Genomic DNA, 12,402 nt, shown 5'->3' on the forward strand with positions numbered 1-12,402 from the left:
TTCAACATCTCCAATGGTGTGAAGCAGGGCTGCGTACTTTCCCTGGTGCTTTTTAACCTGTTCCTCACTCAAGTCCTCATGCATGGTGTCAGAAACTTAGATCTTGGCATTTACATCAGATACCATTTGGATGGCTCACTGTTTGATTTGAGACCCCTTACTGCAAAGACCAAGACACTGGAGAGGCTTATCACCGAAGCGCTGTTTGCTGAAGACTGAGCCCTTATCGCACACCAAGAGGACCACCTGCAGACCATCATTGACAGATTCTCTGAAGCATCTAAACTATTCCGTCTCACAATTAGCCTCGGAAAGACAGAAGTCCTCTTCTAGTCTGCACCAAACAGTGCTCCTCCACGGCCATGTACAGGCAGTCCCCGGGTTACGTACAAGATAGGGACTGTAGGTTTGTTCTTAAGTTGAATCTGTATGTAAGTCGGAACTGGCGTCCAGATTCAGCCGCTGCTGAAACTGACAGCCAGTTCTGACTTACATACAGATTCAACTTAAGAACCCCAAGCGTCCCCAAGTCAGCTGCTGCTGAAACTGATGAGCGCTGATTCCAGGAAGCCTGGGGCAGAGCAACTCTGCCTCGGGCTTCCTGTAGTCAGCGCTGGTCAATTTCAGCAGCGGCTGACTTGGGGACGCCTGGGGCAGAGCAGCTGGGGTGCTGCTGGGTTGCTCCAGTAGCACCCCTCGGCGCTACTGGACCAACCCAGCAGCACCCCAGCTGCTCTGCCCCAGGCGTCCTGATTCAGCCACTGCTGAAACTGACCAGCAGCGGCTGAATCAGGACCTGGGGCAGAGCAGCTGGGGTGCTGCCGGGTTGGTCCAGTAGTGCCCAGAGCGGGTGCTGCAGGACCAATCCGCAGCGCCCCAGCTGCTCTGCTCCAGGGTCCAAAACAAAAGCCTGGTCTGCTGGGGGGGGGGCACACTATCCGCGCCCCCCCCCCAGCAAACCAGGGACATAGGGAGCAGAGCAACAGCGGCAGCAGGGTGCCGCGCCTCTGAGGCTTTGCTCTGGCAAAGTCTCAGAGGCGCGGGATTCCCCCTCCACCCCCCGGCTGCGGCTTCAGTCCCGGTGCCTGTGGTCTGCTGGGGACCGTCCCCAGCAGACCACAGGCACCGGGTCTCAAGCGGCAGCAGCGGCGGTTCCCGCGCTTCTGAGGCTTTGCTCTGGCAAAGCCTCAGAAGCGCGGGAACCCGCCCGGTGCCCCTGGTCTGCTGGAGACGGTCTCCAGCAGACCAGGGGCACCGGAGCAGCTTACGAACGGGGCTTTCTCGCCCCGGAGCTCGCAGGTAGCAATCCGCTACCTCGACCTCCGGGGCGAGAAAGCCCCGTTCGTAAGTGCGGATCCGACATAAGTCGGATCCGCGTAAGTCGGGGACTGCCTGTATCACTATTGATGGTACACAACTGAAGGTAGTGGACAGCTTTAAGTACCTGGGCAGCACAATATCAAGTGATGGATCCCTTGACAAAGAGATTACAGCGAGGATCCAGACAGCCAGTCAGGCACTTGGAAGATTGTGTATTAAAGTTCTTCAGCACAAAAATATTCGCCTGTCAACTAAACTCAAGATATATAATGCCATGGTCCTCACCTCTCTCCTGTATGGCTGTGAAACATGGACCCTGTACCGTAGGCACATCAAGCGGATGGAGCAGTTTCACATGCGCTCCCTATGATCAATCATTCGAGTACATTGGCAGGACTGAATTACTAACCAAGAAGTGCTTGATAGAACTAGTTCCACAAACATCAAAGCCAAGATTCTCCAGATCCAGCTTTGACGGTCTGGCCATGTTTTCTGCATGGATGAAAGCAGGATCCTGAGGCAGCTGTTCTAGGGGGAGCTGGTACGTGGTAGTCGCAAACAGTGACGCCCGAGGAAGAGGTATAAGGGTAACCTGAAGACCAACTTGCAGTGGACAGGCCTTCAACCTTGACAATTTGAACTAGCTGCTGCAGACAGAACTAATTGGCATTCCCTTACGAGAAAAGCAGTGACAAAGTTTGAGGATGACCGCCGCCAGCGCCTTGCAGCTGCACGTGGATGACATAGAGCTGTGTTCTGTCCTGGCCTGACAACCGGAGTCCCATGCCCTAGTTGTAGCCGCATGTGTGCTTCGACCTTTGAGCTCCGGAGCCACATGCATCTCCACAAATGAAGAGGGAGGGCAATCAGTGTGCACATTCCCCCTTTCATTGATAAAGGGGGCTTACCTCATTCTTTGGGGTTTGATCCCATCTGGGGAGTGTTATCTCAGGAAGCTGGACCCAAAACTGCACTCTCATTAAACTTGAAGTGGTTCAGTGTCTGTACTGCTTCTTGGTGGGGGCAGGGACCTCAGCTCAGGGCCTTGGCTGGGGGAGACCAGCGGAGCTGGCCCTGCTGGATTGTGAGGAGCCCAGGGAGTGGGAAGGTGAGTGGCAGTGGTGTGTCAGCACTCCGGGAGGCACCCCTCAAGGGGTCGTCTGTGACCGCACCCCATCACAAGTACTATGGCTCCAAATGCAACAATTGCAGAATTCCAACAGAACTATTATATCACTGTCATGCTCAGAGACCATTTATGGATGTAGTAGACTGAGAGCTTGGCTTAAAATCAGGAATATAGCATTATAGCAAGATGGGATGTTGGTGAGAGGTTGATGCTCCATTATAATTTCCTAGCTTTGGGTTCTGGCTCCTGCTGAAGCTCACCTTTCTCCTTATGTTTGTCCAGGTGTGGGGAAGGGTTTGCTGTACTACAGTGGTCTCCAACCTTTTTAAGCATGAGATGACTTTTTGAATTTAAGTGCAATCCAGGATCCACCTCAAATCCAAACATTCTTGCCCTGCCTCCTTCCTGCCCTGCCCTTGTTCACTCGATCCTCTGTCTCTCTCCCATTCTCACTCACTTTTATCAAACTGGGCGGGTAAAGGGCTGGAGTGGGAGGGAGGCGGATGCGGTCTCTGATCTTGGGCTAAAGGATTTGGAGTGTGGGAGGGGTTCTGAGATGAGTTTGGGGCAGGGAATTGAGGTGCAGGTTCTGGGAGGGAGTTTGAATGCAGGGGGACTCAAGGCTAGGGCAAAGGTTTGGGGGACAGGAGGGGTTTAGGACTGGGGCCAGGATTTGAAATGCAGACTCTAGCTGGGCACTGTTTACCACAGGTGGCTGCTGGGTGGTGGTGCAGGGGACTAAGGTAGGCTCACCTCTACACTGGCCGTGCACCACTCCCAAAGCAGTCAGCTAACCCTGTCCATCCCTCTCCTCCTCTCCCCCCGCCTCCCTCTGCTTTGTGGAGATGAGGTACTGGGTGGAGGGAGGGATACTCCCTCCTCTTCTTCCTGTACCCTGCACAGCAATCTAGAGACTCCAAGCGGGGAAGGAGGGGAAACAGCTCCATGGGATAGGGCAGGAGCAGTATGGCAGTGTTGAGAGGGACAGATGAAGTGCCAGCACTTGACAGCCTCCTAGTCACACCAGTTACAATCGCCTGTCAAAGGCTCCAAGATCTACCAGTAGATCTCGATCTGTTGGTGACCTCTGCTGTTCTGGCTTCTTCATGCAGAATGATATGTTGTTCTTACAGAGCTTCTCCTTGGACCCTGCTGCTTCCTCATTCTAGCCCTTATCAGCTTTCTTTGAGTCTAGCTGGCAGGATTAAGGAAGGGATTGTGAGCAGCCTCTGGCTCTGTACCGGTCCCCTCAAAATCACCTAGTACAACTCATTAAAGAATGGGCACATATGAGGATCTTATTTTTTTTTAATTGATTGAGTCTCTTGTCCTCCAGTACAAGTGTTTTTCTGTCACTAAGTTAGAGTCCACTGGGTGTCTGCCTCCTCCACTCTCCATGAAATTTCCCATTATAGATTAATGTTCCTGTTGCTCTGGGTGAAATTGTGGAGGATGATGCACTCTGACTACACAGGCTTCAGTACCTTGGTGTGAGTGAAAGATCAAGTGACTAGTCGGCCTGCCACCAGTCTGCAGACCAGTGATTGTGAATCGCTGTGCTAACTTACTGCCTGCTCTTTGCTTAGCTTCAGACACATGCTTCTGAAGTTGAGATGTGGACAGTAAGGGGATTATGCAATAACCAGGTGTATGGACACCTGTATAGCCATGAGTGTAGATTCGTTTTATTGTTCTGTGCGCTGTTCTTTAAAAGGTTGACACATTATACTGATATATTCCAACCCTGGAAAATGTAAATATGATTTTATTTGTTAAACTGCAGTTGCCATCTATTGCTTTCAGATGTCTATTTCCGTAATACACAGCGTTTTGAGCCAAATGAGGAATATAGAGTCTATTATCTGAATAGTTTCTTTTACTAACTGTTTGCATGCATTTAAAGCACTCAGCATATTTGTTATTTTTTTGTAACCATACATAACGTTGTTACCTTTTATATAGGACTAAAATGTTTCAACATGTTTTTGAAAGTGAAATATAACTTTTTCCCTGCTGCTGGAAAGCAAATGTCTCTTACAAACAGGACTACTCTTACAAACAGTAGGTTTCATAAAACCTAGATTTTGACAAATCTGGTAATTGCCTCCAAACAAGGTGAATCTTATCCTTAATTGTTACACTATACCAACTACTTTAAAATCACTTTTCAGAGCTTTCTATAAATATAGAACATAACATAAAGCCTATTGTATGCCATTAGTATAATGACTTCCATTTTTATTAATTGCTAAGTGAATTAAGTTTTTGTTGGAATATATTGGTTTTATTCAAGAGGAAATGTTCAGACATTGTTTCCATAGATTTATAATGGCTGAAATAGTAAACAGCTTGAATTTCAACCGTTCATCTATAAATCTGATTATGAAGAAAACATAACTAGAACTGAGTTGTAGTTTACTTGTTGTTTTCCATTTAGGGGTTGGAGAAATATTGCTCCTTCATGTAGAAATTAAAATTAGTCTTTGTCCTTTTCAGGTTACAAACAATATTTGCAAAATTTGATGAAGTGAGGGACTCTGGAAATATGATTTTAAGTAACATGAGTGGTAAGTATGCAACTATATATTGCTATTCATAGTGGGAGGTTATTGTAACTCACATTTAACTTTTAAGCTGTACTGTAATCTGTTTTGTTGAACTTGGTAGCATTACAAAAGTGAAATTCAGGTTAGTCTGTTGTAGAAATATGCATTTAAGGCACAATCTGAAACTTAGATATTAGTGTAATTCTATAAATGCTTACTTTCTCATACTGATGGTCTTTTCTTAAAGTCATTGTAATATCCTTTACTATCCAGGATATTATGTCCATTATGTGAAATGCTAAAAGTCTTGCAGTGTCTTCTATAATTTCGTTACTTATATGTGTGCACCATTGCAGTGTGAAGGTGGGAAAAAGTTTAATTTTGCAGCATCACTAAAGCAATTAGGTCCTCCAAATAAATATCTTCAGAATAGTTACTGTTATGCTCTGTAAGAGGTAATGAGATTTCAAAATAGTTATCTAAAGTGTCCATAATTTGTTGTAAAAATACTCCTTAAATGTAGATTGTCTCTTTCCAGAAATTAAACATAAATATGAATATATATACATAGGTTTTTTTGTTAAAAGAAAAAACATTGAGTGGCTATAAACAATTGTACGAGCATTTTGAAACTAGTGTAGCTATTAGAAAATTTGATGTGTGTTGAAGTAAGGAATCTGAACTTTCTTAAGTTCACTGTATTAGCAAATTTACTTTATTAGACTTGACTAGCAAATGGTGCTTGACTCCGCTGACACAGGTGCAAGAGCAACTTCAGCATCTATTGTAATGAGACGCATGTCATGACTACACTCAGCAGTGCTTCCCAGAGAACTCCAGAGCAAAGTGGAGGATCTACCATTTGATAAAGATAAACTCTTAGCGGCAAAAACAGACCAAGTCCTTCACTCCAGCAAGGACTCGCAGACCACTGTGCGCGCTTTGGGGATGTATACATCCCCATATTGTAGGAGACCATATACTCCCTACTAGAGACATAGAGGCTTCACTTTTGACAGGCAACAATATCAAAGGCTATTCGACAACAGTCGCTCCAGGCCAAGAAACTAGTGCCCATGAGCCTGTAACACTCGCTCGTCTAGTCATCAAGCCTCCAAGCAGCAGGTTGGAGGCTTTGGTTGAGGGCCTGCACTCCCCACTCCATCAGTGCCATTCCAACATGCCATATTCCATCATTGTTTGCGTGTTTTTACAACCAGTGGTCAGCAATTACCATGGACCACTGGGACCTAGAGATCATTAAGTGTGGATACTTCCTTCTACTTTCAGTTCCCTCAGCCTCCCCACTTGCCCTGTCCCTCTTCAGGGACCCCTCTCACTAAATGCTGCTTCATCAAGAGGTACACCACCTCCTACGCATAGGAGCTATAGAGAGGGTACCTGAGCAATATTAGGGAAGGGGATTTTATTCAAATTATTTCCTTATGGAGAAACTGGATGGGTGGCTGGAGACCCATCTTGGACCTCCACCATCTAAACAAATACCTCCGCAAACAGCGATTAAAGATATCACACATGGCAATTATCCCGGCACTGGATAAGGGAGACTGGTTTGCAGCCCTCGACCTTCAAGACCTGTACTTTCATATAACCGTACACCCACTACACAAGTGCTTTCTCTACTTCACAGTGGCTTCAGACCACTTCCAGTACAGCGTTCTGACTTTTGGTCTGTCGTCCGCCCTCAAAGTCTTCTTCAAGACTCTGGTTGTAGCAGTAGCATAGCTTCATTGCTAAGGTATCATTATATTTCCATACCTCGACAATTGCCTCATTCAAGGCCCTTCACAGCAGGCCACAAGAGATATGGTCCTCTTCACCAAGGGGTTCTTAAGCTCTCTTGCCCTCTTTATCTACCCTCTGCCTGGACCAATCCCTAGAATTCATAGGAGTGTGTCTCAGTTCTACCATAGCATGCGCATACCTGCCAAATCAACATTTTAAAGCAATAAAAAGCCTGGTTTCAACCATGACATTGAGCCCCAAGATCCCAATACTTACAACATATGTTGTCCACCACGCTCGTCTGCACTTGTGATTCCTTCAACACTGACTTGCCTCAGTCTACACCCCATCCAAGCATGAGGTGAACAGACACATCTTGATTCCCCTAACTGTCCCACCATCATTATGATGGTGAACCAATCCAGAGAACCTCCTTGCTGGGGTACCATTTCGTCAGGCACAACCATCTAGCCCAGTGGTCTCCAACCTTTGTACACCCAAGATCACTTTTTAAACGTCAGAACAAGCCAAAGCAAAATACAGGACTATGTAGCACTTTAAACCATCGTGTTAGTCTTTAGAGTCCTGTATTTTGTTTCAGCTACACCAGACTAACACGGCAACATTTCTATTACTATTCTAGAACAAGCCAAGATCTACCCCATTCTTCCCCCAAGACCCCACCCCTTCTTTGAAGCCCCGCCCTCTATATTCTCCTACTCTCTATCACTTGCTATCCCCAGCCCTTATACACTGTACACTGCCACTTTTTTTCGATTCTTCTGTATGAAGAGGTTTTTCCAACTTTTGGCCTATGTAGACTGGACCAAATGTCAGAACTACCCCTTCTTTCAGAAGCTCCCTTATTCCTCCAGGAATACAGGGGTTACCAGAAGAGCATGTTTATTCTTCCACTAAAAAAAGTGGAAGAATAAATGCATCCCTGGATGCAGAAGAGTTTTTCTGGGATATCTCTGGTATCCTGGAAAAACTCCTGCAGTCTAGCCATACCTGCACTGGGTTGAGACAGGATGTGTGGGCTCTGGGATGGGAATGAGGGATTTGGGTGTGGGAAGGGGTGAGAGGTGCAAGCTCTGGGAGGAAGTCTGGATGCAGGAGGAGGTGGAGAAGGGGATGCTGGCTCGGGGAGGGTGCTCCAGGCTGGGGAGAGTTGGGGTACTAAGCAAGCCACAAGCTTGTGGATGTGAGGGTGCAGTATTTGGATATGTGAGGGGCTCAGGGCAGGGGGTTCCTGTGTATGATAGGCTCAGATCTATAGTCTGAAGGGGGAGACGGGACGGTGCAGGAGTGTTATGCAGCCAAATGGTAGCTTGACCCCAATTGGGGGTTTGTTGGCCAGGCTTCATTTTTAAATAAAATACTATGTCAAACACAAAAAGTTTCTGCATTGTCTTTATTTATGAGAAGGGCATGGAAATGTTTTGAGTCAAAAGTCAGTTGGGACACACAAGTGAGATGCCAAAAAAAAAAAAACCCCTCCTCCAAACCCCACCCAAGCCTCACTGATGTGGCTCCAACTGTGCTAGTGGGAGCAGGGGACATGGTACTAGGGAACGGTGCTAGTGGGTGCAGGGACAGGATGCCGGCGGGGGCAGGGTGTTGGGGGTGGGGACAGGGTGCCAGGGAGAGCGAGGGCAGGGAGTCCCCCACACCCGACTCTCCCTGCAGAGGAGGGAGTCCCTGGCTTGTGCCTCCTGTGGGGACTACTGCCCCCCCCCCCCCCCCCCCCCGCAGAGAAGGGAAGCCCCGGTGCGCACCTCCAGGGATAACTTCCCCCACAGAGGGGGGAAACCCCAGCGTGCATCTTCTCTGGGGAGACTCTCCCACCTCCCACAAGTTCCCGGCACGCCACAGACATTAGGGAGGGGAGCAGCTAGCACGTTGATGGAACCCCTGGAAGTGGCGCGCAGCTGCCGGACTTCCGTCCACTCCGCAGGAAGCAAGTACTACCTCCATTGTCGCTGGAGGTAGGTAGTGGGGCTGCTTGGGGGTGGAGGGAAACGAGAGGGACCCGAATGCCTCGTGATCAACTGGTCGAGCCCTCGATTGTGATCAATGGATTGGTGACCACAGATCTAGTCATATTACCATGAATGCATCCCTCCTCAGATGAGGCTGCCTATTGCCAGCATTACTTTGCTCAGGGCAAATGGTCCGCCTATGAATCAAGGCTCCACGTCTATCTGCTGGAGCTCTGAGCTATGCCCAACGCCTACAGACGCTTCCTCCAACACATTCAGCGGTCTACGGTCCTCATCCTTACAAACAGTGTCACTACTATGTTTTACATCAATCAACAGGGAAGTGCACATTCCCCGCGCTCTATGTGCGTAAGCGGTATGCTTATGGAATTGGTGTATCCACAACAATCTCACTATCACAGCATCCTAGCTACCTGTAGTTGAGACTATTATTACGGATACCCTCAGCTGCAAGTTTGCAATAGAGCACAAGTGGGAAATCCATATCAGGGTCCTGGATGTCCTCTTCCACCAACGGGGTTGGTTGCTGATAGACCTCTTTGTGACAGAACACAATACCAAGTGCTCTTGCTACTGCTCCAAGATGATCATAGGACTGAGATTGTTGGGAGGCGCTTTTCTCATACCATGGGATACACATCTCCTTCACGCTTTCCCTCCTATCCCACTCATTCCCAGGCTACTTGACAAGATAGTCGGGCAATGCTTTAGTCATCCTTATAGCACCCGTGTAGGCCAGACAGATTTGTTTTCCCTATCTTTATCAGTTGTGTCTCCGACTTCCATACCCACTTCAAAAACTGCAAACACTGCATCTGGTGGCATGGCTCCTTACTGGTTCTCAGAGGCAGAGCAGAGGTGTTCACAAAAAGTAAGAAATGTCTTACTCCACAGTAGACATCAGTCCACTCGCAATACTTACCTCTATAAGTGGAGACAATTTGCAGCCTGGTGTGAAACAAATGGTATCCAATCCTTGTCTGCACCTCTCCACATGGTCTTCAACTACACTGTGTTCCTGCAACAACAAAGTATCAGTTTCATCACTTAGGGTGCATCTAGCTTCCTTTGCAGTGTTTCTCCCACCTATAGAGCATTTCTCTATATTCACTCTATCTCAAAAGAGATTCCTCAAAGGACTACATAACCGTAATCCACCCCATAGACCGATTCCTCCCACATGGAATTTGGAGCTTTCCAGACCGCCGTTTGAGAGTCTGGCCAAGTGCTAACTCTACCTACCAACTGTAAAGACGGTGTTCCTAGTAGCGAGATGAGTTAGTGAGAACGCTGCTCCTCACGGCATTCCCTCCCTACACCATATTCCCCAAAGTTAGAGTAGTTCTCCGCCCGCATCCTTCCTTTCTCCCTAAAGTTTGTTCCAACTTCCATATCAATGAACCTGTAGTCCTTCCAATTTCTTACCTAGAGCTTTACACCTCTAGGGAAGAGGCCATCCCACACATACGAGCTGTTTGAAGGACGTTAGCATTGTGTATCGACCGTACATGACCCTTCTGGAAGTTGCAGACCTTGTTTGTTTCACTGGCAGAGCATTCCAAGAGAATGCCATGGTTGTCACAGCAGATCTCAAAACTGATGACAGCCAGTATCCTCCAGTGTTGCTTCCTCTGAGGCACACCGCTCTCTATGCCTACTAGGGTGCACTCCAGCCATCAACAGCCTTCCCTGAAAGGGGTTCTGCTCACAGACATATGCTGGACTGCTACCTGGTCCTCTAATCACACTCTCATGAAATACTATGCAATCTCTGCAGGAGTGGATACGAACTCTGCACTAGCCAAAGCAGTCCTTTTATCTGCACGTAAAACCTAGCCAAAGCCCACCTTCCATCTCTGGGGTGCTGCTAGGTAGTCACCAACAGTGGAGTACCCAAGAGGACATCACTCGAAGAAGAAACGGAAGTTACCTTGTGCTGTAATGATAGTTCTTTGAGATGTGTGTTCCTGTGGGTGCTCCATTACATACCCTCCTCTCCTCTTCTTCGGTTTGACATTCATGTAAGAAGGTGTTCAGGAAGAAACTGAAGGCTTTGCACACAAACTCCCAGTGCATGAACAGCACGTACCACTCTTGCCCATGTGTGGCTTGACTAGACGCTGCTAGAAAAAGTCTCTGATCTGTGGTGTGGGACGAGCCTGACACCAACAGTGGAGCACCTATGGGGTCTCACATCTTGAAGAACTGTAGTTACTGTACAAGGTGAGTAACTTCCCCTTTTTCATGGTCCGTTATGCATTTTCATGGCTGTGAATTTGGTGTAACCCTTCAAATAACCTTTGGCCAGCTGTTAAGGTATTTCAGTTAACACCTATTGAACAAAATTTGAAGTACTAGGTTACAATAATCTGAATGAAAATCGCTGATAGATTTAATTTCTGTGGTATTTGATGTTTAAAAAAATATATTTCTTTTCAAGTTTGTCTTCACTATAGTTGAATGCAAGTTAATTATTTGCCATTTACATTGAGTTAGTCCCAAAGATGAACCACAAATGTGGAACAAACATTTGTGGAGTATCTAAACTAATATGTACAGATGTTAGCTAACTTGGCTTAATTGGCAGTCAGCTAATTTTAATTCAGAATTTCAGCTGCCTGTGGACTTGTCTCAGGAAAAAATAAATAATTAAATTTTCTTTAAGACTCTCTGAACTTTTTTTTCTATAAACATTATAAATCTTCTTAAACCATTAGGAAGCTAAATAAGTAACCCCAGTCTTTTCTTTCTAAAACTATAAGGGCTGTGTTCTTCTAGTGATTGCTTGTGTGCTTTCCAAATTAGGTGTGTGCATGCATAGTTGCCAGGATGATTCTCTCTAGCTGGATACTGTAAGTCGGCAGGGAGACGACCCCCCGCCCACCCCCGAATGGTGGCAGAATGGCTAGGTATATAGCACCCTTCCGAATGCCCCCTCCCTCAGTTCTTTTTTACCACCAGTCATGGTTGTCGGAGCTAACTCCTCTTGCCTAGAGCAAGTGTGCTTGCCCTAGTTGCTTCATAGTTAGTTATTTCTGAAGTGTCAAGTAGTTAAGTTTGCAGTGGGGACTCGGTTTCTGTTTTCCCGGGCTGGGGCAACCCTCTGCTCCCTGGCTTCAAGCAGTGCAGACTGCACAAAGTTTATGCCCATGGGCGATCTGCACAGCTCCTGCCTAAAATGTTTGGGAGTGGCCCATTTAGCAGACAACTGTGAGAGCTGTAGAGCATTTAGGTCAAGAACTAGAAGAGACGAGAGTTTCATCTCTGAAATTTGTTAATGGGGGTATCTTGGGATTCCTATCTGGTGCTGCAGGCCGTGGGGATCGGAATTGGTTGCCTCGGTGCACAGTGCACTGGCACCGAGGAAGGAGGTGTACAAGACACTTCAGCACCGCCATTCACTGAAGCCTAGCTCTCTGCACCGGTCCGATTCTCTGGTGCAGAGGAAGGAAAGGGGACAGTCCCCTATTTCCAGAGCTAAGAGGTTTAAGGAGTTGTGCTCTGAGTTGGAACACTCTTTGAATCCACACACTCGTATGTCAATCAGTGGTTTCTTATCTTTTGTCAACTATTTGGTAGGTGATAGAATCAGGTGTCTTTTCGGCAGCATGTTTAGCATGGATGAATTAGTTATTACGAAAACCTTTACCTTTGTGAT

The 12,402-nt window shown here is 47.1% G+C and overlaps 1 protein-coding gene across 27 annotated transcripts in view; it reads left to right on the forward strand.

Annotated features, from left to right (window-relative positions):
• Positions 1–12,402, forward strand: part of CLASP2 (cytoplasmic linker associated protein 2) — a 261,567-nt gene that overhangs the window by 68,147 nt on the left and 181,018 nt on the right. For all 27 annotated transcript variants that reach the window (XM_075921810.2, XM_075921815.2, XM_089776567.1 and 24 more), the window contains one exon: positions 4,946–5,016. In XM_075921810.2, coding sequence (XP_075777925.1) covers positions 4,946–5,016 — 71 coding nt within the window. The remainder of the gene's footprint in view (positions 1–4,945; positions 5,017–12,402) is intronic.

The sequence above is a fragment of the Pelodiscus sinensis genome, chromosome 2 (genome assembly GCF_052426305.1).
Source record: "Pelodiscus sinensis isolate ZL-2025 chromosome 2, ASM5242630v1, whole genome shotgun sequence".
NCBI classification, from domain to species: domain Eukaryota; kingdom Metazoa; phylum Chordata; order Testudines; family Trionychidae; genus Pelodiscus; species Pelodiscus sinensis.